The sequence below is a fragment of the Sorex fumeus genome, unplaced genomic scaffold, assembly GCF_029834395.1.
Source record: "Sorex fumeus unplaced genomic scaffold, SorFum_2.1 ptg000183l, whole genome shotgun sequence".
NCBI classification, from domain to species: Eukaryota; Metazoa; Chordata; class Mammalia; order Eulipotyphla; family Soricidae; genus Sorex; species Sorex fumeus.
The window spans coordinates 339,581-365,754 of record NW_026606240.1 but is presented as its reverse complement, the minus strand read 5'-3'; the positions used below and the strand labels follow the sequence as shown (position 1 = coordinate 365,754).

The 26,174-nt window shown below is 42.3% G+C and overlaps 1 protein-coding gene across 1 annotated transcript in view; it reads right to left on the bottom strand.

The window, feature by feature from the left end:
- The window catches only part of LOC130017204 (serine/threonine-protein kinase PLK1-like), a 105,924-nt gene that overhangs the window by 8,786 nt on the left and 70,964 nt on the right, over nucleotides 1–26,174 (bottom strand). The window contains exon 2 of the mRNA XM_056107902.1: nucleotides 6,631–7,143. Coding sequence (XP_055963877.1) covers nucleotides 6,631–7,143 — 513 coding nt within the window. The remainder of the gene's footprint in view (nucleotides 1–6,630; nucleotides 7,144–26,174) is intronic.

Here is a 26,174-nt window from a genome sequence, read left to right as displayed (position 1 = left end):
CCCCCTTCCCATGAGGTTTTAGTCGCCCCCACACTCCCGGCTCATACCTGCTGTCCACAAGGCTCCCATGTGGCCGCCATCTTTCTTTCCAGAGAGGAGAGGGCGAATGGGGCAACACCCTTTCCCCTCCGGCAGACTTGATGGCCTGGATCAATGCATAGTCCGTTCACTTTTCTGCTCCAAGCTGCTGGGCTCTGCATTAAGTCCTTGTGCTTCTGGGGCCGTGGCCGTGCTGGAGAGCCGCTTGCGGGGGGCAACTGGTGACCTCGGTAGGGCGTGAAGGACGGACCAGAACGCCCCTCTTCCCATGAGGTTTTAGTCGCCCCCACACCCCCGGCTCATACCTGCTGTCCACAAGGCTCCCATGTGGCCGCCATCTTTCTTTCCAGAGGGAGGAGGGCGGAAGGGAGCAACACCCTTTCCACTCTGGGCAGAAATGATTGCCTGGATTAACGCATAGTCCTTTCACTTTTCTGCTCCAAGCTGCTGGGTTCTGCATTAGGTCATTGTGCTTCTGGGGCTGTGGCCGTGCTGGAGAGCCGCTCGTGGGGGCAACTGGTGGCCTCGGTAGGGCGTGAAGGGCGGAGCGAAACGCCCCCCTTCCCATGAGGTTTTAGTCGCCCCCACACTCCCGGCTCATACCTGCTGTCCACAAGGCTCCCATGTGGCCGCCATCTTTCTTTCCAGAGAGGAGAGGGCGAATGGGGCAACACCCTTTCCCCTCCGGCAGACTTGATGGCCTGGATCAATGCATAGTCCGTTCACTTTTCTGCTCCAAGCTGCTGGGTTCTGCATTAAGCCCTTGTGCTTCTGGGGCCGTGGCCATGCTGGAGAGCCGCTCGTGGGGGGCAACTGGTGACCTCGGTAGGGCGTGAAGGACGGACCGGAACGCCCCCCTTCCCATGAGGTTTTAGTCGCCCCCACACCCCCGGCCCATACCTGCTGTCCACAAGGCTCCCATGTGGCCGCCATCTTTCTTTCCAGAGGGAGGAGGGCGGAAGGGAGCAACACCCTTTCCACTCTGGGCAGAAATGATTGCCTGGATTAACGCATAGTCCTTTCACTTTTCTGCTCCAAGCTGCTGGGTTCTGCATTAGGTCATTGTGCTTCTGGGGCTGTGGCCGTGCTGGAGAGCCGCTCGTGGGGGCAACTGGTGGCCTCGGTAGGGCGTGAAGGGCGGACCGAAACGCCCCCCTTCCCATGAGGTTTTAGTCGCCCCCACACTCCCGGCTCATACCTGCTGTCCACAAGGCTCCCATGTGGCCGCCATCTTTCTTTCCAGAGAGGAGAGGGCGAATGGGGCAACACCCTTTCCCCTCCGGCAGACTTGATGGCCTGGATCAATGCATAGTCCGTTCACTTTTCTGCTCCAAGCTGCTGGGTTCTGCATTAAGTCCTTGTGCTTCTGGGGCCGTGGCTGTGCTGGAGAGCCGCTCGTGGGGGGCAACTGTTGACCTCGGTAGGGCGTGAAGGACGGACCAGAACGCCCCCCTTCCCATGAGGTTTTAGTCGCCCCCACACCCCCGGCTCATACCTGCTGTCCACAAGGCCCCCATGTGGCCGCCATCTTTCTTTCCAGAGGGAGGAGGGCGGAAGGGAGCAACACCCTTTCCCCTCTGGGCAGAAATGATTGCCTGGATTAACGCATAGTCCTTTCACTTTTCTGCTCCAAGCTGCTGGGTTCTGCATTAAGCCCTTGTGCTTCTGGGGCTGTGGCCGTGCTGGAGAGCCGCTCGTGGGGGCAACTAGTGACCTCGGTAGGGTGTGAAGGACGGACCGGAACACCCCCCTTCCCATGAGGTTTTAGTCGCCCCCACACTCCCGGCTCATACCTGCTATCCACAAGGCTCCCATGTGGCCGCCATCTTTCTTTCCAGAGAGGAGAGGGCGAATGGGGCAACACCCTTTCCCCTCCGGCAGACTTGATGGGCTGGATCAACGCATATAGTCCGTTCACTTTTCTGCTCCAAGCTGCTGGGTTCTGCATTAAGCCCTTGTGCTTCTGGGGCTGTGGCCGTGCTCGAGAGCCGCTCGTGGGGGGCAACTGGTGACCTCGGTAGGGCGTGAAGGACGGACCGGAACGCCCCCCTTCCCATGAGGTTTTAGTCGCCCCCACACCCCCAGCTCATACCTGCTGTCCACATGGCTCCCATGCGGCCGCCATCCTTCTTTCCAGAGAAGAGAGGGCGAATGGGGCAACACCCTTTCCCCTCCGGCAGACTTGATGGCCTGGATCAATGCATAGTCCTTTCACTTTTCTGCTCCAAGCTGCCGGGTTCTGCATCAAGTCCTTGTGCTTCTGGGACTGTGGCCGTGCTGGGGAGCCGCTCGTGGGGGGCAACTGTTGACCTCGGTAGTCGTGAAGGACGGACCGGAATGCCCCCCTTCTCGTGAAGTTTTAGTCGCCCCCCACACCCCCGGCTCATACCTGCTGTCCACAAGGCTCCCATGCGGCCGCCATCCTTCTTTCCAGAGAAGAGAGGGCGAATGGGGCAACACCCTTTCCCCTCTGGGCAGAAATGATGGCCTGGGTTAACTCATCGTCCGTTCACTTTTCTGCTCTAAGCTGCTGGTTTCTGCATTAAGTCCTTGTGTTTCTGGGGCTGTGGCCATGCTCCAAACTTAACTCTGATTTTCAGGGAGAAAGATTGGGTGGTTTACTTCTCATTGATCACTTTGTATATAGAGAGATGTTTTGAGAAAAAGTCCTCATTCCCGCATACTCGAGCTGTGTTTGTAGAGGCTTCTGGTCACCAGGGTTCCATCAGGGGGAGGCGGGATGCGGCGCCTACTCCATCTGGAACTTGCCGGTGCTCTCGGCTCTTTTTGGAACCTGTTTTTTCTTTTTTCTTTTCCTCCGGGATCCCGCACCCTCCATGTGTTCCTTCTCTTATTCTGAACGCTTCAAAGATGGCGCTGGGGGGCGGGCTGTGGGCGTGACTTCCGGAATCAGAGGTTACCTGGGAGGTGTAGTCCGGCAGATTTGAGAAAAAGTCCTCGTTCCCGCATACTCGAGCTGTGTTTGTAGAGGCTTCTGGTCACCAGGGTTCCATCTGGGGGAGGCGGGATGCGGCGCCTACTCCATCTGGAACTTGCCGGTGCTCTCGGCTCTTTTTGGAACCTGTTTTTTCTTTTTTCTTTTCCTCTGGGATCCCGCACCCTCCATGTGTTCCTTCTCTTATTCTGAACGCTTCCTTTTTTTTCTTTTTCTTTTTTTTTTTTTTTACATTTGATTTGGGGCTGGAGCGATAGCACAGCAGGTAGGGCGTTCGCCTTACAAGCGGCCAACATGGCCGACCCGAGTTCGATTCCTCCGCCCCTCTCGGAGAGCCCGGCAAGCTACCGAGAGTATTCGATATGCCAGACACAGTAACAACAAAGTCTCCAATGGAGACGTTACTGGGCCCGCTCGAGCAAATCGACGATCAACGGGAGGGCCTTTACCTTTACCTTTACATTTGATTTGAATCCAGTTTATATTTTTTCTGTGTAAGGATGTAGGAAGGAATCTGGCCTATAGTAGATCAGAAATAAGAAAAAATGAAGGAGGAAGCAAATAAATACACATGATCATCGTATACATGAAGATCTTATGTTCTAAGAGTATATTCCACTTTCCAATACATCACCCTATTGCCCTCTTTTCAGAGCCACTGTTCTAAGATATTTTTTTAATGTAGGAGTACTGCTATTTATTCAGCTACTGATTAGCTGATTGAACTGAGCATAAACTCCACCTTACTTTTTTTAAAATAATTTTATTTATTGAATCACCATGAGAGCAGTTACAAAGCTTTCAGGTTTAAGTCTCGGTCATACAATGAAACATCCTTACCTTCACCAGTGCCCATTCTCCACCCCAAAAAACCCCAACATACCCCCACCCTACACCCTCTCCCTACCTGTGGGGTAGATGATTTCCACATTACTCTCTCTCTACTTTGATTACATTCAATATTTTGACACCAGACCTACCATTATTTTTTGGGATTTTACTCCAACACTCAGATCTGCTGAAAAGGCAACAGTAGACAATTTGTTTTCTATTGCTGGTTATGAATAACACATGATGTTGCGTGGCTGCAGTAGTGGCCGTGTGATTTTGAAATTCAGAAATTTTAACACTTAAATCTGGAGGGATTTCTGCCCAAACCTGCTGGCTTCCGAGATTTGTTCCTGAATCTCTGTGATCATGGCCATTAAGCAGCTTGATCAGGAGCCAGAATGCCCATTCATGGGCAGCAACTCAGCCTCTCACTGGGACAGGGAAGAAAGGTCCAGCTCCATCCCCTTCCTGTGAGGCCCGGCGTGTCTCCTCACTGCAGGCCCAAATCTGACTGTCCAGTGGCCTCTGGAGGATGGAGACCACCAGGCCATGAGGGGGAACAGGCCAAGGCACGAAACCTATTCCCACTTGGGTTGGCCCAGGGCCAGTAAACTACTGCAGGGACTGGATGCATTTCTGCCAAAAGCCATAGGGTTTTGAGATTTGTTTCTGAGTCTCTGGGATCATGGCCATTTAAAAGCTTGATCAGGAGCCAGAGAGGCCATTCATGGGCCGTGACTCAGGGTCTCATTGGGATGGGGAGGGAAGGCCAGCTCCACCCCATCCTGTGAGGCTCCGCGTGTCTCATCACTGCAGGCCCAAACCTGATTGTCCAATGGCCTCTGAAGGATGGCGGCCACTGGACCACCAAGGGGGAGTAGGCGGAGGTACAGCACCCTTTACCCCCTGGGGTGGCCCAGCCAAGTAACCTACTGCGGGGTCCGGGCACATTTCTGCTAAAAACCGCTCGGTTTTGAGATTTGTTTATGAGTCTCTGGGGTCATGGCCATTAAGCATCTTGATCAGGAGCCAGAGAGGCCATTCGTGGGCAGCAACTCGGGGTCTCATTGGGATGGGGAGGAAAGGGCCGGATACACCCCCATCCCATGAGGCCCCACGTATCTTGTCACTGTGGGCCCAAACCTAACTGTCCATGGCCTCTAGAGGATGATGGCCACCAGGCCTCCAGGGGGAACAGGCCAAGGCATGAAACCTATTCCCACCTGGGATGGCCCGGCTCTGGTAACCTACTGCAGGGACCAGACACATTTCTGCTAAAAGCCGTTGGGTTTTGATATTTGTTTCTGAGTCTCTGGGATCATGGCAGTTAAGCAGTTCACTCAGGAACCAGAGAGTCTATGCCTCCAAATATATAGCTGAGCCGAAGATGGTTTGTGGGTGTGTCTCCCACATACCTAACTCTTCACCATTTACTTTCTTGGTAAACTTTGCCTCAAGTTTTTGGGGTCTGGCCAAAGGCACAGGCAGCAATTTTGGGGTATCTGGAAGTCTGAAGGCACCATCAGGCTGCTCATGCAGTTGCCTCACTGGTACAGATTGACCTGTTGGTGGAACCATACCCGCTGCCACCCCCAGCCCCCCGGCATGTTCTAAGATTTTAGGTCTGGAATCTTTTCTTCAAAAAAAATCATGCCAGGGGCTGGTGCGATAGCATAGTGTATTTACCTTACACGTGGCCAACTCGGGTTTGATTCCCAACATCCCATATTGTCCCCCGAGTACCACTAGGAGTAATTCCTGAGTGCATGAGCCAGGAATAACCCCTGAGCATTGTTAGGTGTAACCCAAAAAAGCAAAAAAAGCATACCAAATAGCTAACATCTGTTAAATTGGCAAGGTAGCACATAGCATGGGAAGGTTAAGGCAATGAGGACATGACCAACAGGGAATTGAAGAAAGAAATATTTACATGTATCACAACTTCAGGCTCAACAAAATATGAAATGATCTAAAAGGATAAATAAGATGAAACTTTCAATCCAAAACTAGATTCCTCTGATGGTGTGTGGCCCAGCTGCTCAGACTCATAACTCGGTACTTAAAATCAAATCCAATAATCCCCAACAATGTAATTCAGTCCATGCTCTGATTTTAACCTCAATTTAGAACACCCCCAAATCACCATAGACTTTCCATACATCTCATTTATTTAAAACTAGACCAAAAAGCTACTGAACAAATAGAGTCATTAAGTGAAAACTTCACTACATCTAGAGTTATAGTTTCTGAGTTTATATTCCTTCATACTCTGTAGGATAACATTGGTTTGTCCTTTCAGCCTTGCCACAGAGAGTTTAGGTTTATTGGATTACTCCCATCACAGTGCTCCCATTCCTCTGTGCTTATGTATAACATCTTTCTTTGTGCTCTGTTAACACCTCCAGGACCAGCCACCACCATGCTGAGACCACTCTCCGCACACCTGAATGTACCGGCAGAAGGACAAAGGCAAGCGGGTCTGGGGGCTGAGATCTCCAAGCCTACTCGGTTCGGGGCTGAGCATCCTCCACCCAGATCCTTCGAATTCCAGTAGGGGGGGGGTCACACCCACCAACTGGCCCCCTGGCGCCGTGTAATCCCATCAACAGCCATGACTCAGAGACTATAAAAACCAGTTCCCGGACAACTTATTATCTCATTCTTACTTTGGACAAACTGGCAGGCTACCAAATGTAACCTGCCCACACGGCAGAGTCTGGCAAACTCCCCGTGGCGTACCCAATATGCCAAATACCAGTAACAATGATGGGTCTCATTCTCCTAAAGAGCCTTGAATATAGCACTTTGTTAAAAATCTCAGCACCTCGGGAGCTATGTAATTAGGAGTCCCGCACAGGGTCTTCTTCCGCTCCCCGTCGTATTCGACTCTCGTGGCCAGTCCAAAATCCCCTATTTTCACCTCCAGATCCTCATTGAGGAAGAGGTTGCCCAGTTTGAGGTCCCGGTGGATGACCCGGTTCTGATGCAGGTACTGGCAGCCCAGGATGATCTGGCGCAGGTAGTAGCGGGCCTCGGGCTCCGTCAGCGCTTTCCTCCGCTTGTGCAGTTCCAGGAGGGACCTGCGGCGGCACAGCTCCAGGACGACGAACACGAAGTCATTGTCCTCGAAGAAGCCGTGGAAGCCCACGACGTGCTGGTGGGCGAGGCTGCGGTGGATGGCGATCTCCATGGACATCTTCTCCTTCTGGTGCGGCTTGAGCAGCAGCGACTTGGGCACGATCTTGCCCGCGAACACCTCCTTGGAGTCGGCGTCCGAGATCTCGAAGCACTTGGCGAAGCCCCCCTTGCCCAGGAAGCTCACAGTTCCAGAAGGCAGAATCTAAACGATGGACATGGGAGTCTCCCGGTGGACGATTCCACAATGAAAGAGACCACATCATATTCAATCGACGGTTTTGCCTGACTGATGTCGCTGTTGTCCCAAAATTTCGAACGGGATCGGACCACCGTCTCCTTCGTGCAAAATTCTACTTCACAGCGCGGGGAGAAAGGGCTGCAAAGTTCAAAAAGAGAACTCCCAGAATGACCACCAACTGGGAACTCTTTGGTACTATTGCGGCAACATGGGAAGATGCCATTGTTGACAACATTGACGAGGAATATGATCGACTGGTTCAGCACCTCCATGAATGTGCGAGGAACGCCAAGAGAGAGATAGCCACAAAAAATCGCCTATCTTCGAAAACTCTTGAGCTAATTCGCCAGCGTGGTTTGGCGCATGCCTCAGGCAACCGCAAGCTAACGTCCGAGCTCGCAAAGCAGTGCAGAGATGCGATCAAGGAAGACCTCAAAGAGAGAAGAGCAGAAGTACTGGTAGATGCGGCAGAAGCCGGGAAAAGTATTCGCAAGGCCCGCCTGTCCTTCGCCAACTATAAGACCAAGATGACTGCCCTCCGACATCCTGATGGATCCATCACATCCTCCAGAACGGCAATGGAGAAGATTATCTATGACTTCTACTCAAATCTCTTCAATAGCCATGTCCACTTGCCGACATACCAAATTCCACAGGATAGATATGTCGTTCCCAACGTTCTCCCTTCCGAAATCCGACACGCCATTTCGTCGGTAAAGAAACGAACAGCACCCGGCCCAGACAAGGTCAGACCTGAACACCTGAAGAACCTGCCGTCAGTACTCATCAATACACTGGCTCGGCTCTTCACTCGCTACCTGTCTGAATGCAAGGTTCCGTCCCAATGGAAAACCAGCAGGACCGTACTACTGTTCAAGAAGGGAGACATCCATGACATTGGCAACTATCGCCCGATCTGCCTATTGTCTGTCATCTACAAGTTGTTCACTCGAGTCATCCTAAATAAGATTGGCAGAACACTAGATGAAGGACAACTATGCGAGCAAGCAGGGTTCCACAAAGGATTCAGCACCATCGACCATATCCACACGATAACCAAGCTCATTGAGGTTTCTCGGGAGTTCAAGATGCCGCTCTGTTTAACGTTCATTGATTTAAAGAAGGCCTTTGATTCTGTTAAGACGGAAGCGGTCATGGAAGCCCTAGCCAATCAGGGCATTCAAGCCCAATACATCAGGATCCTCCGTGAGCTCTATTGTGGATTCACTACCAGGATCTCACCATTCTACAAAGAAGTGATCATTGATGTCAAGAGAGGTGTGCGGCAGGGTGATACCATTTCACCGAAACTCTTCAGTGCCACCCTCGAGAACATCATGCGACGACTGGAATGGGAAGGAATGGGAGTGAAGATAGATGGTCGGCAATTACACCACCTCCGCTTTGCTGATGACATTGTTTTAATAACACCAAACATCAGCCAAGCGGCACAAATGCTGGCCAACTTTGACCGTGAGTGTGGAAAGGTAGGACTACAGCTGAATCTTACAAAGACAATGTTTATGAGAAACAGCCTTGTTCCTGACGCCCCATTCGCTCTCAATGGAACGACCATCTCCGAATGCAACAGCTATGTGTACCTAGGTCGAGAAGTCAACATGACAAATGATCTGGCACCCGAGCTGCGCAGGAGGAAGAGAGCGGCTTGGAACGCCTTCAAGAACGTTGAAGAAATAGCTAAGAGGACGAAGAACCTCCGGCTCCGGGCACATCTCTTTGATTCCACTGTTCTTCCTGCACTAACTTATGCCTCAGAGACCTGGGCCCTACGCAAACAAGATGAGAACGCTATTCAGGTCTCCCAAAGAAGAATAGAAAGAGCTATGCTTGGAATATCACGTTTCACTCAAATGAGAGAACGAATCTGGAGTTCTGACATCCGTCGACGATCAAGGATCAGGGACGCTGTCTCATTTGCCAAAGGTGTCGAAAATCAGATGGGCTGGTCACGTAATGAGATTTAAAGACGACCGTTGGACTAGAGCTGTTACTGATTGGATTCCACGGGATGTCAAAAGACCGCGTGGCCGCCCACCTACCAGATGGTCAGACTTCTTCGTCAAGATCATGAACGATCGGTTTGAGGCCCTTCATGTTCCTGGAGCGAACAGATGCCATTGGGCTACACTAGCACGCGACAGGGACAAATGGAGACGTTACTGGCGCCCGCTCGAGCAAATTGACGACTAACGGGAAGTTAAGTGATTAAGTGATTAAGTTAAAAATCTCAGGGCTAGGATGAAGGAGACGTTACTGGGGCCCGCTCGAGGCAATCGACGAATAACAGGATGGTCATGATTCGTGATTCGTGAACTTGTTAATGTTGCTTTTCTCTTCTCTTTAAGTCCTTCACATAGTTAATTCAGACCAATGTCCTTTTTCAAGAGAACACTCTTGAACTTATTCGCCAACGTGGCTTGGCACATGCCTCAGGCAACCACAAGTGAACATCCGAGCTGGCAAAACAATGCAGAGAAGCCATCAAGAATGACCTCATTCGTATTGCCCACCTGTCCTTCACCAACTACAAGACCAAGATGACTCCCCTCCAACATCATGATGGATCTAACACATCTTCCAGAAGGGTAATGGATAAGATTATTCATGACTTCTACTCAGATCTCTTTAATAGCCACGTCCACTTGCCCACATACCACATTCCACATGATGTCGTTCCCACTGTTCTCCATTCCGAAATACAACATGCTATCTCGTCGGTAAAGAAACAAAGAGCACCTGGCCCAGGCAAGATCAGACATGAACACCTGAAGAACTTACCATCAGTACTCATCAATACACTGGCTCGGCTCTTCACACGCTACCTGTCTGAATGCAAGTTTCCATCCCAATGGAAAACCAGCAGGATTGTACTACTATACAAGAAGGGAGACATCCACAACATTGGCAACTATCGCCCAATCTGCCTATTGTCTGTCATCTACAAACTGTTCACTAGAGTCATCCTGAATAGGATTAGCAGAACACTAGATGAAGGACAACCATGTGAACAAGCCGGATTCCGAAAAGGATTCAGTACCATCGACCATATCCACATGATTACTAAGCTCATTGAGGTTTCTCAGGAGTTCAAGATGCCGCTCTGCCTAAAGTTCATTGATTTAAAGAAGGCCTTTGATTCTGTTGAGATGGAAACAGTCATAGAAGCCCTAGCCAATCAGGGCGTACAAACTCAATACATCAGGATCCTTCATGAGCTCTATTGCGGATTCACTACCAGGATCTCACCATTCTACAAAGAAGTAATCACCCATGTCAAGAGAGGGGTTCGGCAGGGTGATACCATTTCGCCAAAACTCTTCAGTGCCACCCTTGAGAACATCATGCGATGACTGGAATGGGAAAGCATGAGAGTGAAGATAGATGGTCGGCAACTACACCACCTCTGTTTTGCTGATGACATCGTTCTAATAACACCAAACCTCAGCCAAGTGGCACAAATGCTAACTGACTTCGACCGTGAATGTGGAAAGGTCGGACTACAGCTGAATCTTACGAAGACAATGTTTATGAGAAACAGCCTTGTTCCTGACACTCCATTCGCTCTCAACGGAACCACCATCTCCGAATGCAACAGTTACATATACCTAGGTCGAGAAATCAACATGATGAATGACCTGGCACCTGAGTTGCGCAGGAGGAAGATAGTGGCTTGGAATGCTTTCAAGAGCGTTGAAGAAATAACTAAGAGGACAAAGAACCTCCAGCTATGAGCACATCTCTTTGATTCCATTGTTCTTCCTGCATTAACATATGCCTCAGAGACCTGGGCCTACGAAAACAGGATGAGAACGTTATTCGGGTCTCTCAAAGAGGAATCGAAAGAAGAAAGAAAGAAAGAAAGAAAGAAAGAAAGAAAGAAAGAAAGAAAGAAAGAGCTATGCTTGGAATATCAGGATTCACTCAAATGAGAGATAGAATCCTGAGTTCTGATCTTCGTCAATGCTCAAGAATCAGGGATGCTGTCTCATTTGCCAAGGCATCAAAAATCAGATGGGCTGGACACGTAATGAGGTTTACAGACAACCGCTCGACTAGAGCCATTACTGATTGGATTCCACGGGACATCAAAAGATCGCGTGGATGCCCACCTACAAGATGGTCAGACTTCATCAAGACCCTGAATGATCGGTTTGAGGCTCTGCATGTTCCTAGAAACGAACAGATGCCACTGGGCTACGCTAGCACACAACCGGGATGAATGGAGATGTTACTGGCACCCGCTTGAGTAAATCGATGAATAACAATGGGGATTAAGTGATTAAGCGATTAAGTCCTTTTTGTATGGACACAAGAAGACAGTTAATGCTATGCTTTTGTAACCTGGGAGTTAATTGACTCCAGATAATATTACCTCCAGGGCATCTGTTCTCTCAACTTAAGCCTCAGATGCCCTTACTTCCTACAACCCAAAAGCAGGGTCCTGATGAAGGACTAGATGAACCCAGGGCAAGCTGTGAGCTACCTTGGCATCAAAATGGCCAGGCTAAGGTGCCATCATATTTAACTATAAGTTAAGAGCATGGTGAGAGACAAATTCTGTCATGATCCAAAAAGTAATAAGCAGATTCAGAGCCTGCTAGGGTTAGGAAAGATTAATCTTGCCTGAGCACTTTAGTCTGAGTCTATAGTGAGATGTCCCCAGGAGAGTCACCCTACAAGCTCAACGTATCTCTTACTTTGTCCATACAAAACAACTAATATTAAGTAGTAGAATTAACATGTTAATTAAGTTATTGGATTAAGGAGAGAAGAAACACCCCTAGGTGGTATTTCTCCCTTGAGCCTGATTGGCAATCAGAAAGGACTTTTGATATGTTGATGTGCTAGCCCCAATGTGAGTTGAGTTGGAGATAGGAGAGACAGAGAGGGCAGAGAGAGAGAGAAAGAGAGAGAGAGAAAGAGAGAGAGAGAGAGATATCAGGGCAGCAAGATGGAACGTGGAGAGACTAGCAAGGGGGACAGAGAGGGAAGAACATAGGGGAAGAATACAGGAGCAGGCACATGGACAGATGAGAGATGTGGCTGCACGAGGGAGCACGGAAAGATGAGCGGGAGAGACAGGAGGAGCCGGGAATGAGGGTTAGTGTGAGACTAGAATGAGGGGCTCAGTGAGACTGGAACAGGTGTGTGGGGAGAATGAAATAAATGGCAAGTGATCATCAACCAACCTGGTGGCCCTCGTCTACTCCTTCGCCCACCCATGGCCTGGGCTGCCCCCAGTCCACCAAACCTGGGTGGCGAGAGAGAGAGAGCTGCTGGGGGCTCTCCTAGCTGTCCAGAGATTACACAATACCCACAGTGAAAATTCTACAGCAATGTTAAAAAGAAACACTTCTGACATCTCAGTTCAGAGCTCTAAAACATATCATGATACCAATACTAACTAGCTATCACTTCATAAATTTGATAGTTTTTCGTAGATATTTTATGTATCATTTTACTTAAGCTTGTCATCCTTGCTGTGTAAAGTAATACCAAATAAGTCAAGAACAAAAAGTATTGATTTTCTGGTTCCCAGTTCATAGTAGGCATCCAAAACTGAATGCTTGTATTATTTACCCATGAACAGAGATTTGCTGATAAGCTAAGGCAAACGTAGTTCATGAGAGACCACAATGAAATTATTTCCAACAGCATTGCCCATTTAAAACTTACCACATACCTAAGTAAAAAATTACCTGAGTTGTACTAGAGATTAAAATATACTGTAACTCTCAAAACATCTTTATTTGTGGAATGAAAGCTAGCTCAATATTCTAAGATATTACATTGTACATATTTAACAGAGTTATGCTTCAAGGTATTTCTGTAAGGAGTATATGAAATTTATATATTTTATGAGACTGCATGTCATCTTTCAGTTCAATGTTTCAGAATTAAAGGCATTTATTTGAGTTTAAGTGGCTGCATCTTTTAAACAAAATCCAGCTTACAATTTTTCATACAATTTTGAAGTATTTGTGGCAAAAATGCTATGTTTATTGCTTTTTGTTTTGCTATAGTTTTATAGTATAAAGGTAGAACTAATAGCATCATTCTATCATTAAAATATAAGGTTTCTTCATAGGGATCAAGAAGTATAAGATTAACATGTTGATTATAATGGTGTTTGGCCCCATGATGAATATTAAACATCCATTGAGTATTCTGACAGCAGTGTTAATATAATCAGGAAAATAAACTATCTTGTCAGGAAGTATAGAATCCTATTATGAAATCTATTAGCTTCTTCAATAGATACCACCAAACCATTTTTAGTGACTGGGGAAAAATGGATTCCCAAATGTATTTTCAGTATAATGGCTATTACTGAGAAACTTACGCTAGGAGTACCTCTTAGTGACAACATTCACACTTGGTTTTCTCTGGACTTGGTATATTATAGTCCCCACTAGGGAACTCATGCTGCAGCAGTCCTTTTAGTACTCTTACTCTTAGAGTTTACCTCCTAGATTTATTACATTCAAGGTCCTGAACTTAAGATATAAACTTGTACCGCAATTCCAACCAATAGACAACTAAGGAACTCCCATCCCTCAGTACCTGAAGTGGACTTTGGCACCAGCATTCTTCTTCAGAACTAAGCTGCATTACCCAGAGGTTCTTAAGAGTAAAAGATTTTGTGACTGATTCACCAGGTCTCTACCAGCAGTCACTGAGTCACTCCCTTTTCCTTTTGTTTTATTTGAAGACATTTAATGAATGTAGTTATACTCTGTAATATTATGTCTGTCATTTAAAAATGCTATCTTTTTGTGAGAATTTCTCCTATGCCACTAAATGTCTTTTGGGGGATCCATGGTGGTCCTCAGAACTTATTCCTGGAGGTACTTGGGACCATATGGGGAGCCTAAAATTAAACCTGGGTCCACCATGTGCAAAGCAAGCACCTACCTGCTAGACTGTTACTCTAGTCCTTTAATGTCTTTTAAAACCTAGTTCTAAGTGTCAGCACACTTTGTTTCTACGAAGTGTTGAGTCCAAGTATTTTTACATTACTTGTGACTAGATGTTTCCTAAATTTATATTGTAGAAGTAGTCCTCATATTTTCAACATAAAATTTTACTATATGAATATTTACAGAAATTTTTTTCTGTAGTGAAGTTAATTTGCATGAGTGAATTTTTCAAAACTTTGGTTTGAGCTAGTTTTTTTTAATAGGATAAAATGATCTTTAAATCAAGTTAGTTTTTCAAAGGCTATACAAAGGCATGAACTTTCCTGTTATCTGATATATACTAAGGAACTATTTTTCATAAATTTGAATTTCTGCTCTCATCATACCCTTGCCAGTATTGTTACCTTGTAGAATCTTTGTGAATGTAATAAATTGGGGGGGGGGGGGAGCCACTTGTTTTTTATGCAATTTAAGCAAATTAAGCAACACTGCATTTCACAAATGATATGTTGCATACTTTTAAAGAGGTTTAGAATCTTCTTTAACCTACAGAGTATGCCCTGAAGGTCATTTCTGAGCTGCTGACCATTACATGGTCTTCACATCCCATTAAGTATTCTTATACTTAAAGCCTCAGGTCACTTTCAGTCTTAATTATATTTTATTATTCTCCATTGTTGCAAAGTGGTTCAGTCAATTTAGCCAGAAGGGTCTCTCTTCACCTTTTCTTCATTGGTTCATTTCCAGTTTTAACAATGACAGATTTCCTGAGAGGTTATATTAATTTTATTATCACAATGATTATTTTCACTCGAATGCATGTAAGAAAAATATTTTATGCGTACAGGAGAAAGTTTTTGCTATGCACTGTGTGGTTTTCTTTTTACTGTGTTTTTTTAAGTGGTTAAAGAAAGAAAGTCTTTTTATTTTTAAGCTTTTTTTTGTTTTTTTGTTTGTTTGTTTTTTACTTTTCTAAGTGTAAAGTGGTTGAGCACTGAAGTGAGAGATCAGGGCTCTTAGGTTTAGCAACAATTGTTTCCATTATAAAACAAACAGAAGGTAAAAAAATATATCAAATTTCTTAAACATTTGTTGAGGGATTTCTGCTACACTACTTTAAACTCAAAATCAGTCATGGAAGGCCTATTTCTCCATCACTATCCTTTTTCAGGGCCAGTTTCCTTTTTTTTTCCCTCGTTAACGTGCCCTCACCTTGTAAAGAAGATGCTTAGCATCTTCATGTTCTTTTCTTCGACATGAATTAACTATGGCCTAAGTTCTGAAAACTTGATTCGTGTAAAACACTTCTCCCTCCAAAATAGTTTGCAGTAGATAATGCATAATAATAGCACTGTAGCACCATCCTCCCCTTGTTCATCGACTTGCTCAAGCAGGCACCAGTAACGTCTCACAACAAACTGTGAAACTTGCTGTTACTGTTTTTGGTGTATTGAATACGTCACGGGGAGCTTGCCAGGCTTTGCCATGTGGGCGAGATGCTCTCCGTAGCTTGCCGGTCTCTCTGAGAGGGGCGGAGGAATCGAACCCAGTTCAGCCGCATGCAAAGCAAACACCTTACCCGCTGTGCTACTGCTCAGGGCCATGCATAATAACAACTGCTATTAAATAATATAACTAGTTCTTAGTAAAGTGAATATACCCCTTAGTGTTTAGTCAGCTGGACTTGGAGCATCTTTCAAACACCTTAAACAAAGAACAATTAGTGAGTATGTTATTGCCAAGAGTGGGCTTTTTTGTTTATGTGCAGTGAGCACTTTTCTTCTTTCCAAGGTACTCTCTGACTATTGTGATAGTTACTACCAAATGTTGAACATTCTGAGTCAAATTATGAAATGGTACCGGATATAATTTTTATTTCTCATTACATCATTTATTTTTAAGGTGAGGAAATTTAGGTTCAGTAAAACCAAGTAAGTTTATTTATAACTTAACTTATTCTAAAAGTCACTATCCTTAATTATTACACTTTGGTGTTTTCAGCTGAATGGTAGAATTGATCTTTGATAACCCTTCCATGCCATCTTCATTTCTACCAGTGACCTTGTCTTTGCTCCTTAAGAAATAGACCAGGTTTTCTCTCTTTTTTTTAAATTTTGGATTGTTATTTAATAGATGAACAAAAGGTGGTGAAAAGTATTTTGTGTAACTTCTCTACAAAGTCTGTAGAGACCTCTAGTTTCTACTTTGGCTTCTTACATCTTCTACAATTTAGCTGCATGTAGTAAGATCCATGATTTTCCTCAGCCCTGGGTTGCTGCTCCAGCTGAGTTTTCAAAGGAGACCAGCATCTAGGGTTAGATAGATAATTTACTGAGAAATACAATTTCCAAAGAAATGTTGTGATATTTAAGCATGAACTTAGCCAGAACCAAAACAAATACACTTTCCTATAGGCCTACTGGGCTGGAGCAATAGCACAGCGGTAGGGCGTTTGCCTTGTGTGCAGTCAGCCCAGCTGAGCAGGGTTCGATTCCTCTGCCCCTCTCAGAGAGCCTGGCAAGCTACGGAGAGTATTCAATATGCCAAACACAGTAACAGGAAGTCTCACAATGGAGATGTTACTGGGCTCGCTCCAGCAAATCAATGAACAATGGTAGGACAGAACAGGACATAAGCCTACTATCTCGTTGAAAAGATAAGTAAAAGAATGTTGACAATCTTAGGGTCACTAGTGGGGCATACCAATTAAACCGACAGAACAGATTATGAATATTATATACATTTTATAAACTGTGAATCACTAATATGTGCATGAGAGATTTCACAGAGGTCAAAGAGCAGGAGACGTTAACTAGAAGAAAATTTTTGTATCGCTAACCAAAGAAACAATAATATATGAAGAATTAGTAAGTCAAAGTTTTGGATTAGAAGTGGCAAATGGTGAAGAAATAAGAAGGAATATAAGGCAAAGTTTAATACAATTTGTTAGCATAGAATTATTGTACAAAATTGCATCTTAAATGACTATAGTCTCTTCCCTTTTTGTAGTACAGAAAGGGCAACTATTCACATGGGATTTCTGTGACCTGTTTTAAGGACAAAGGACAGAGAGACCTTCCTATGACTGCCACTAAAAATCACAAACAAAACCTAAACACTCCTTTAGCTTACAATATTTAATATGACAAAGTTCCATATTGTGAGGCAACGTGTCTCAAAATGGCACCAGGCATAATGTACAGTGGACCTATAACCCCAAAGGATTAGAGTCTATACCAGGATACTGCAGGATGGGAAAGTTTGCAAAAGTGTACTCGGGAAAGAATAGAATTGATAACAAATATTTGTTGGCTGCAAAATGCACAAGGCAAGTATGGAATAAGACCATGTAGAATCATTTATGTAGAGACTACATGGGGAAAAATATAATAGGAATCTCTTAGGACTTTATTTTTACGTATTTATTTTTGTTTGGGGGTCACATCTGGTGGTTCTCAGGAATAACTCCTGGCAGGCTTGGGAGATTTTGTGGGATGCCAGGGATTGAACTCAGATCTACCGCCTGTAAAGTAAGTGCCCTACCCACTGTACTATCTCTCCAGCCCCAGTATTTTATATTTTAAGATTGCTTGCTGGTAGCTATGTAAAATATCCCAGCCTTTGATCTTCATGTACCTATTGAATGTTGATGTGCTCACTCACTGGCCTGTCTCTAGCAAACAATAGTGGCTCACACTGGTGGGTGTGGGGGAATGATATTGTATTGACTAAATGGCCAGCTTCTGACACCAGTGATGGCTTCCCAGGTGACCTAAAGCTCGACCAATCCATATGTAGTTGTCTGTCTCTTTATATGTGTGTTTGTCTCATTTTCTATGATTGGCCCCACTGGACAAGGGTCAAAGGTGCCAATCCAGTTGACTTTAGACAGTACTGCCTCCATGGGAAAACTGAAACCTCCTTGCAGTCCTCCAAGATGTTGTATATATCCCTAAACTTCGATCTTCTCCCAAACCTGCTGGGAACATAAGACAATAGGATAACCCTATCCCTGAACCCGCAATTGTCACAGAGCATAGGGTAGTCGTGACCATAGGATAGAAGAAAGGTGTAGGGGATAGTTCCAAAGTACCAGGGGAAAGTAACCAAAAAGGTGTCCAGGGACAAAAGGAGTCTGTGAGGCAGTACTGCTATTGAGACAAGACTCCAAGCATGTCTATGTTCCTCTTCACTTACAATAAAAAATGAAAAGGAAAATAATATGAAGAATTTCACGATAGCTATAGAAAAGATTAAATATGGAGCAATTCTCTGCACTTTGCCTTTCAACCGCATAACTTCAGACTTATGCCTCTGAAGTCTGCTCTGCAGCACCCACTGTCAGCCTTGTGAGTCAACTGCCTGAGAACTACTGCAGGAAAGACACCCCTCCGTTCATAAAACTATGTAGAATCAACAGCAACTGCCATCATCTTAGGTTTACGGAGTCACTGAAAACTGTATTGTATAACTTATACCCTAAACTATTTGCAGCATGATTGCAGGAAAGGTACATGGAAATAGCACTGAAAAAAATGTTGAGTAATAACAGACAATGGACTATCAAGTAAGAAGGAAGAAATTGGAAAATTATAAGCAAAGACGGTTCAAAAACAGAAGATTTCTGGGCAAAGTCGATTAAAATACTCAAAGAAAGCTTTCCAGGGGGAGAACCTAGGAATACTAGAATGTAGCTTGGATGCACATTAAAGCACATAGAATACTTTTTCTTGGATTCAAGCTTTAACTGATCAGCTTTCTGTAGCTTGTATCTTGTTCTTTCTGCCTCTCTTGACCTAGACTTCGTTTTCCCTGAATATTTAAAGTGATACAAAATCAGAGTCTGACAAACACTTACCTTTCTTTACTCTGCTAATTCCAGGTTTTCCTTTTCTTCCCAGTTCAGAGACCAGAGGTCTTAGGGATTCTCCCCTACTAGCGAGTACTCTTCTACTTACAGGACCCACTCTCCTCAACATAGGAACTGCTGAATGCACACAGTTGAAGCCCTCTAGTATATAAAAGTCAGCTTGTAGAATTTTCCCATAACACCATTTTCTACACTTATGCTTCCATGGAATTCTCTTTTCGCAAATCATATTTTGGTTTCTCAGATTGCCATTCATGTAATGTCATTTTAAACTATATTCCTACATATTGATTTGCAGCATCTATATTTCAGCACTCCCCGGATGATTCAAATGTGTACCACTTTGGAAACTACCATTTTAGAAGTAGAGTTGAAGTAACAATAATAATCCTATAACTTGATCTTTCCTCATTCATTGTTTGGCTCCAATAGGAAACTCCTTATAACTCCACAAACTTTTGTAACTACAATGGAATTTCTTTGTTATTTGACAGTTACTATAGTTTAAGTTAGAGGCATGCAATATTTGTCTAAACATTACAATATATTGGATTCTTATTTTCTCTGCTCCTGTTCTAGAGTTCTGGAACTTCCATTTTGTAAAGGCCATTCAACTAAAAGTTTGACCCTTTTCAAGGTATTTTATTTAATATTTAATGTAGACAGCCCAATAGAGTATATTTTGGAATCAAAATTTGGATAAATCTGGATTTTAAGTCTTAGTTGCAACACCTACCAACACTGTGACACTGGGTAATTAATTTAAGATTTTTGGAGCTCAGATTTTTTGTTTGGAAAATAGAATGCTAATTACTTTATAGGCTAGTTTTGAAAATTTAGATTCACTGTAAGGTTAGTCAGATATGTGTCAGTACATGTTACTTTTCTCTATTTTCTCTTTGTGCTGAGACACCTAAGGTGTAAGAATGACTAATATTTTATAAATATAAAAGTATATATATGTTATATATATACTTCTTTACCTATGCTGTAGAAACAATATAACATTGTGTAGTTGACAATGCTTTGAAAATGTTAACGTCCTATTATAAATAGAGATAAGAGTACTTTCTGCTAATGAGATCTATAATTTCTTGAGAGAGTTATTTTTGCTTTAAATCCTAGCATTTGTTTCCATTTTAAACCAAAATAGAAATATTTAAATGATATATATGCCTGTGTATTCATTAAATATTTACCAAATGATGCAAAATTAAAAATCCATGACTTTAGACAAATAGTCACAATGCACCTCTGCTTTTGCGCATGTTTTGTCCTTCAGTGGAAGTTTTAACTTATAAATGCCTTTTCAATCGGCCTATGTACACAAAACAGTTTTCATAATCTCATTGTCTATTTAAGTGGAGGTTATAACAGTAAATATTGAATAGAAATGAAAAATGAGACTTTGGATAATGGCCAGTTCATGAAATGAAAATGACCCCATGTGATTTTTATTTGAATTTAAGCCCTACCAACAAGGGCTTAGTATTCATAAAGGCCTTCTATATTTTTCAAAGATTCTGTTAAGTGAATTTAGAATCCCATGAATGCAAAATAATAATATCCTTAAAATTGAAAACCAAGAAGTAAAAATTTCATTACTCCAATATATCACCCAACGTCCAAAAATATAATGCAAGTTCTCTGAGAAAGGCTGTGTTGACTACATGTACAATTTAGTCTATTAACATGCTCTATTTTTTGAATTTGTTAAATCCTTGAATAACAATTTTTGTGTTAGCAGTTCTTGACTAAATGATAAAAAGTAATAACAGCTGCATTATCACCTCCCAGGGAGAAGAAGTTTTGTCACATTGAATAATGTTTCTCCTACTGAGGTGCTATCAGGCACACTTCACGCATCCCCTGCACCAGACTGATTTGATTTTGCTCACACAGCTGATACACATAAATACATATTATCTGTTGCTTCTGCTGAGACAAGGGACGTGGTCAGTGACTTCATTTATTAAATAATGGTGCTCGAGGTCTGTGTGTCCTGCCAATCTATTGCCAATCCTCTGGAGACTTTCCTCCACTAAGAATAGTGACTAATATTTTTGTTCACCTAAGTCTAATAGCAAGATGCTACTATTATTTTCTTTTTTATGAGTGAGAGATCAGATGTAATCATTGAGAGAGGTGAAAAACTGTAGCTATTTCTAGATATCTTACCTCCAAGACAAGGAAAATGACTTGTAAAAACTTTGACCCTGGGCTTTCATCGATAGTGACATTGGAAAAATGAAGTTGTGCTTCTGTACATACCTACCTCTCCAGCATTGTCTGTAGTGGGCATTCTTCTGGTCTGGGAGAACAGCTTGGATGATACTAGAAGGAGCAAAATCTTGGACCAGAGATGCAGACAGCATTAGCATTCCATCTGGGAAACTGCTGATTCTCTTTGTTTGACTACCTCAAGGCTTCTTAGGAAGTGCCATGTCTCAAGCTTTGTTCTTGTTAAAGTTTGTTCTGGCTATTCAAAGCATTGTGATTTCTTGTGAATTTTAGGATTTTTAAAAATGTTTGTAAAAAATGCTATTGGAAGGAAAATAATATTTTTCTGTTTCATGTTCCTGTGCTATTTTTTTTCTTCTTTTTGGATGTGGGGGGGGGGGGGCACGGGGGGGATTAGTTAGACCACACCTGGCGATGTGCAGGAGTTACTCCTGGTTCTGCACTCAGAAATCCCTACTGGCACTATTCATGGAACCAAAAAGGATGCCAGAGATCGAATTCCATTGGCCATGGACAAAGCAAGTGCTATCTCTCCAGCCTGCCTCTTCTCTTTCTTTTAAATATGACTTATAGTTTTTCACGTGCTTTGTAGTTTTTGAGGTACTTTGTGTTTTGGACACAAATGGTCCCTTAAAAATTTTCTTTCTCCCTGCCACAGAGGCAGGGTGGGACGGAGGGAGGGGGGATGAGGGGTGGGAGGGATGCTGGGACCCGTGGTGGTGGAGGATGGGCACTGGTGGAGGGATGGGTACTTGGTCCTGTATGGCTGAAACCCAAGCACAAAAATTTGTAAGTCTATAACTGTACCTCATGATGTTTCACTAATAAAAAAATAAAAAAATAAATAAATTAAATTAAAGTATAAAAATTATCTTTCTCTTCTAGTTTATTTTTTGCAAATAGAATACATCATATTTTTTACGAGTATATTGTGTGACTTGATTCCAGGCTGTATTGGCTTATTGTTTTCAAATCTTTTTTAAATTAAATCTTTTTTAGTTACCATGATTTACATTGTTATTTATGATAGGTTTTCAAGCTGCAATGTTCCCACCTCCAATCCCACCACCCTTTCCCTTCACTAGTGACCTTATTTCCTTCCCATACCCCATCCTGACACCTTGACAGACAGGTATTTATGTTTAATTATTGCAGTTTAGGTCACATGCTTACAGAAATCTTGGGCGAGGTTGTTTAGGCATACAGAGATACTTTAGCTCTCCACTGCAGAGGGAAATGGTGCCCCTGACCTTGCCCTTATGCGCTTCCAGAATTGCTCTTGTTTGTCCCCTCCATTCCTCTCCTTCCTTGTTGTTTCTGTTTCTGTAATCTAGAGCAAGTGCTTGACACACTTCTACTACCTCACTATTTGCTAGGTATGTTACTCTATAAACCATAGATTAGTGAGAACATCCAGCATTTTGACCTTCTGACATGCTATACTTAAAAGATTTCCCAGTTTCAGACAAGTGTAGCAAATTGCACGATTTAATGAGTGTGTGTGTGTGTGTGTGTGTGTGTGTGTGTGTGTGTGTGGCTGCATAGTATTCCGGTGCGGCGTATCTCTATCATTTTGTCTTTGAATACCCGGGTTGTATACTAAGCATTGCAATGAATATAGGTGTGCATAGATATTTTTAATCAACTGTTTTTGTGTCTGGGGTGTATAAATATCTAACAGTGGGATAACTAGATGATATGGTAACTCTAATCTTAATTTTCTGAGGAATCTGTATAATGTTTACCTTAATGGCCAAACTCTTCTACCCTGGTAAGTTCTACTCCATAAATCAGTTCTTAGAGTCTGTTGCATTTGGACATTTTCTGTACTACTATTTCTCTGATTTCACATCTGAGAGAGATCATCTGTAATTGTCTTCTTCTTTTAGCTAACCTTTCAGCATGAAATGCTTCAGTGTTATTTTCTCATGGTGGGAACATATATTGGTATAAGATCAATGGAAAACTCTATGAAAATTCCTAATAAAATTCAAATATAAAATACCATATGATTTGGTGGCATTGAAATGGAGCATATGAAACACTAATTTGAAAGGATACTTGCACCTCTATGTTTATTATCCACAATACAAAAACATAGAATCAAATTAAATGTCTGTTGACAGATGACTAAATAGTTGTAATACATATATTCTATAAAATACTATCCCACTATTAAAATGGATAAAATTTTATTTTGTGACAAGGATAGAACTCGAGGTAATTATGCTAAAGATTAATCAAGAAGTGAAAAAAATTTGATGGATGGTTTATATTGTGTAATATAGATAACCAGGATGAATAAAATGCCAAACATAATTAAAATATTATTACAACATTTTTATTGACTTAGACTCTGAAACATTCTGCATTTGTCAAAGGTAGAGTGGAAGTGGGTTAAGAGAAATGTGTAAAGTGGGTTATTTTGATAGAGTGATGGCCCTAGAACTTTGGCAGTGGGTATGAGATTTATACACATACAGGGATGTGAACTTTAATACACAAATTGTATTGCAAACAAATTGTAAGTAACTAATTTTTTTTTAAAAGATCAGAGCACTAGTTCAGTGTGTAAGATTCTTGCCTTGCACACTACCAACCCAGGTTCGTCCCTGGTACCCCTGATCCTGCCTGGAGTGATCTCTGAGTGTAGAGCCAGGAGTAAGCCCTGAACACTGCCAGGTATGGTCCAAATTTGTTTTGACTTGAAATAGATATCATTATAGAATTGTGTGCTGTATAAAATTTTGAAAAAGAGAAGTTATTCTTAAAAGTTTTATGACATCAGCAATCATTCTTAAAGCTCATATTATTTCATTGTTTTAATTTTAATTTCTGAGGTCATTTGTGAAGTTTGAACAATTTCCTTATATAAATTAGTCATCTCAATTTGACCCATAATCAGCACTGAACTTCAATCTATGTTCAGAATTCCCTCAAGAAGTTTTAGGAGTAAGGCTGAAGAACGTGGTTTTGTGGGCAGGATAGTGGAGACAAGATATGAGTTTAAGCAAATGCAGGACATCAAACAAAAATGAAGAGGAAAAGAAAATAATCTGATTCTTCTGAATTCTAAAGTTATTCCTAATGTAAGAATATAATATTCCTATACAAGAATTTCTTCATTCTATATAATAACCATTTGGGGTATTATTAAAAATGTTAATTTCAGAATTTGATTTTAATTAATATCTAGGAAGAATGAATATAATGCCCCTTCAAATTTAGTTCTAGATCATATAGTGCCAGGGATCAAATTTGGTTCTCCCACATGTGAAATCTGTGCATTAGTTCTTTGTATTACTTCTCTGGGCCCAAAGATGTTTTTTAAATGGGTTTTTCCTTTCTTACTCATTTATATAATCCAAAAACTATGTAATGACATAAATTTCAGTAAATAAACACATTTTTTCAAAAACGAATACCATCATTAAAGAATCTATCTAGAGAGCAAGAATTAGAAATATAACTCCAAAAAATGATACTAGAATACATTAGAGTCAATGATATTTGCACAAGAAGGCAAAGAAAAAAGATGGGATAGTAATTTGATTTTCATAGTTGATTATAAAATAGATGCTTAATGTGCTCTTCATTCTCTCTTCTCGAATAACAATAACTTATGATTGGTATACTTACAGATAACTATAATTAGGGAAATAGTAGTTGTGCATCAATTGACCAGTTACCTCAAAATTAGAACATTCTTATTTATAAGTCTTTCATATGACCTTTCTTTGATACTAGATACTAATTGTGGTATCTCCAGGTTTGAGATTAACTTGGCCCAGGATTTTACTTATTCTATGTATGTCATTTAGTATTCTGCCTGTCTAAGCATCTTATTTTAGAATCAACCATATGGAATTTTGATGCCAAGGCTTATCTTAATTCTGAGCTATCTGATAGCATGGTAATTACTACAAAGCCATCAAGAACCACCAAACAATTTGCATCTCCTTAGGGAGTAATTTTCCTACAGGACAAATAGCAGTTGTCAAAGGACTAAGAATAATTTTGTTTACAAGCACAGATTTAGAAACCACTAAACAAGTATGAACATGCACTGGAGATGTGACTTTCACTCTTAAGTATCAGGCTTTAAATCATTAAGCTTTAAGTGCTTGTAACGAGAAAAAATCATTTCTGTTCTCTTGATAATAGGAAATTGGGCCACTGTGGTTCTTTTTGACCCATTAATGGATATCTATAAGATCTCTTATTTGTTCTCACGAAGTTGGTGAAAAAAGTACTCAAAATTAGATCCATTAATGGATATGTATAGGATATCATGTTTGTTCTCATCAATTTGGTGATAAAAAATAGTCAAAATTAGAATAAAGTCTTTCAGCCATTAATTAATTTGTTTAATTTGAACCAGCAGAGTAAATATGAATCAAACATTTCTTTTTATATGACTTGATGCATAAAGCCTGAAAATATTCATATTTTACTCAAAATATTTAAATTCCTTTGGCTCTCATGGTGTAGAATGAAACTGAAACACACACCTGTGCCCCTTTGGACTTTGATATTTACTCAACTGTCTGGTTATTCTTTCCAAATGAGATACTTTAGATTAAAAAATTTAATTTATTACTTGAAAATTACAATTTATTCCATCACAAACACCAATATAGTTGGTCTGTTTGACTCTGTAGAAGTAATCTTTGATATAATAAACATTATGAGTTTGTCCATTAATAAATTACCCTACTGAAAAAGCATAAAAAATTTATCTCTTCAGAGACTGTTATGTTCTGAAACTGCACTTTCATTATAATTATCTGCCATAGAAATGCCTTCAAAAATAAAATAAATTAGAACTTAAATTATGCATGAAAATTTAATGTTTTGATGTTTCAGATTTTAGAGACACCTAATACTGAAAAAATTACTGAATATGAATTTAAGTCAATC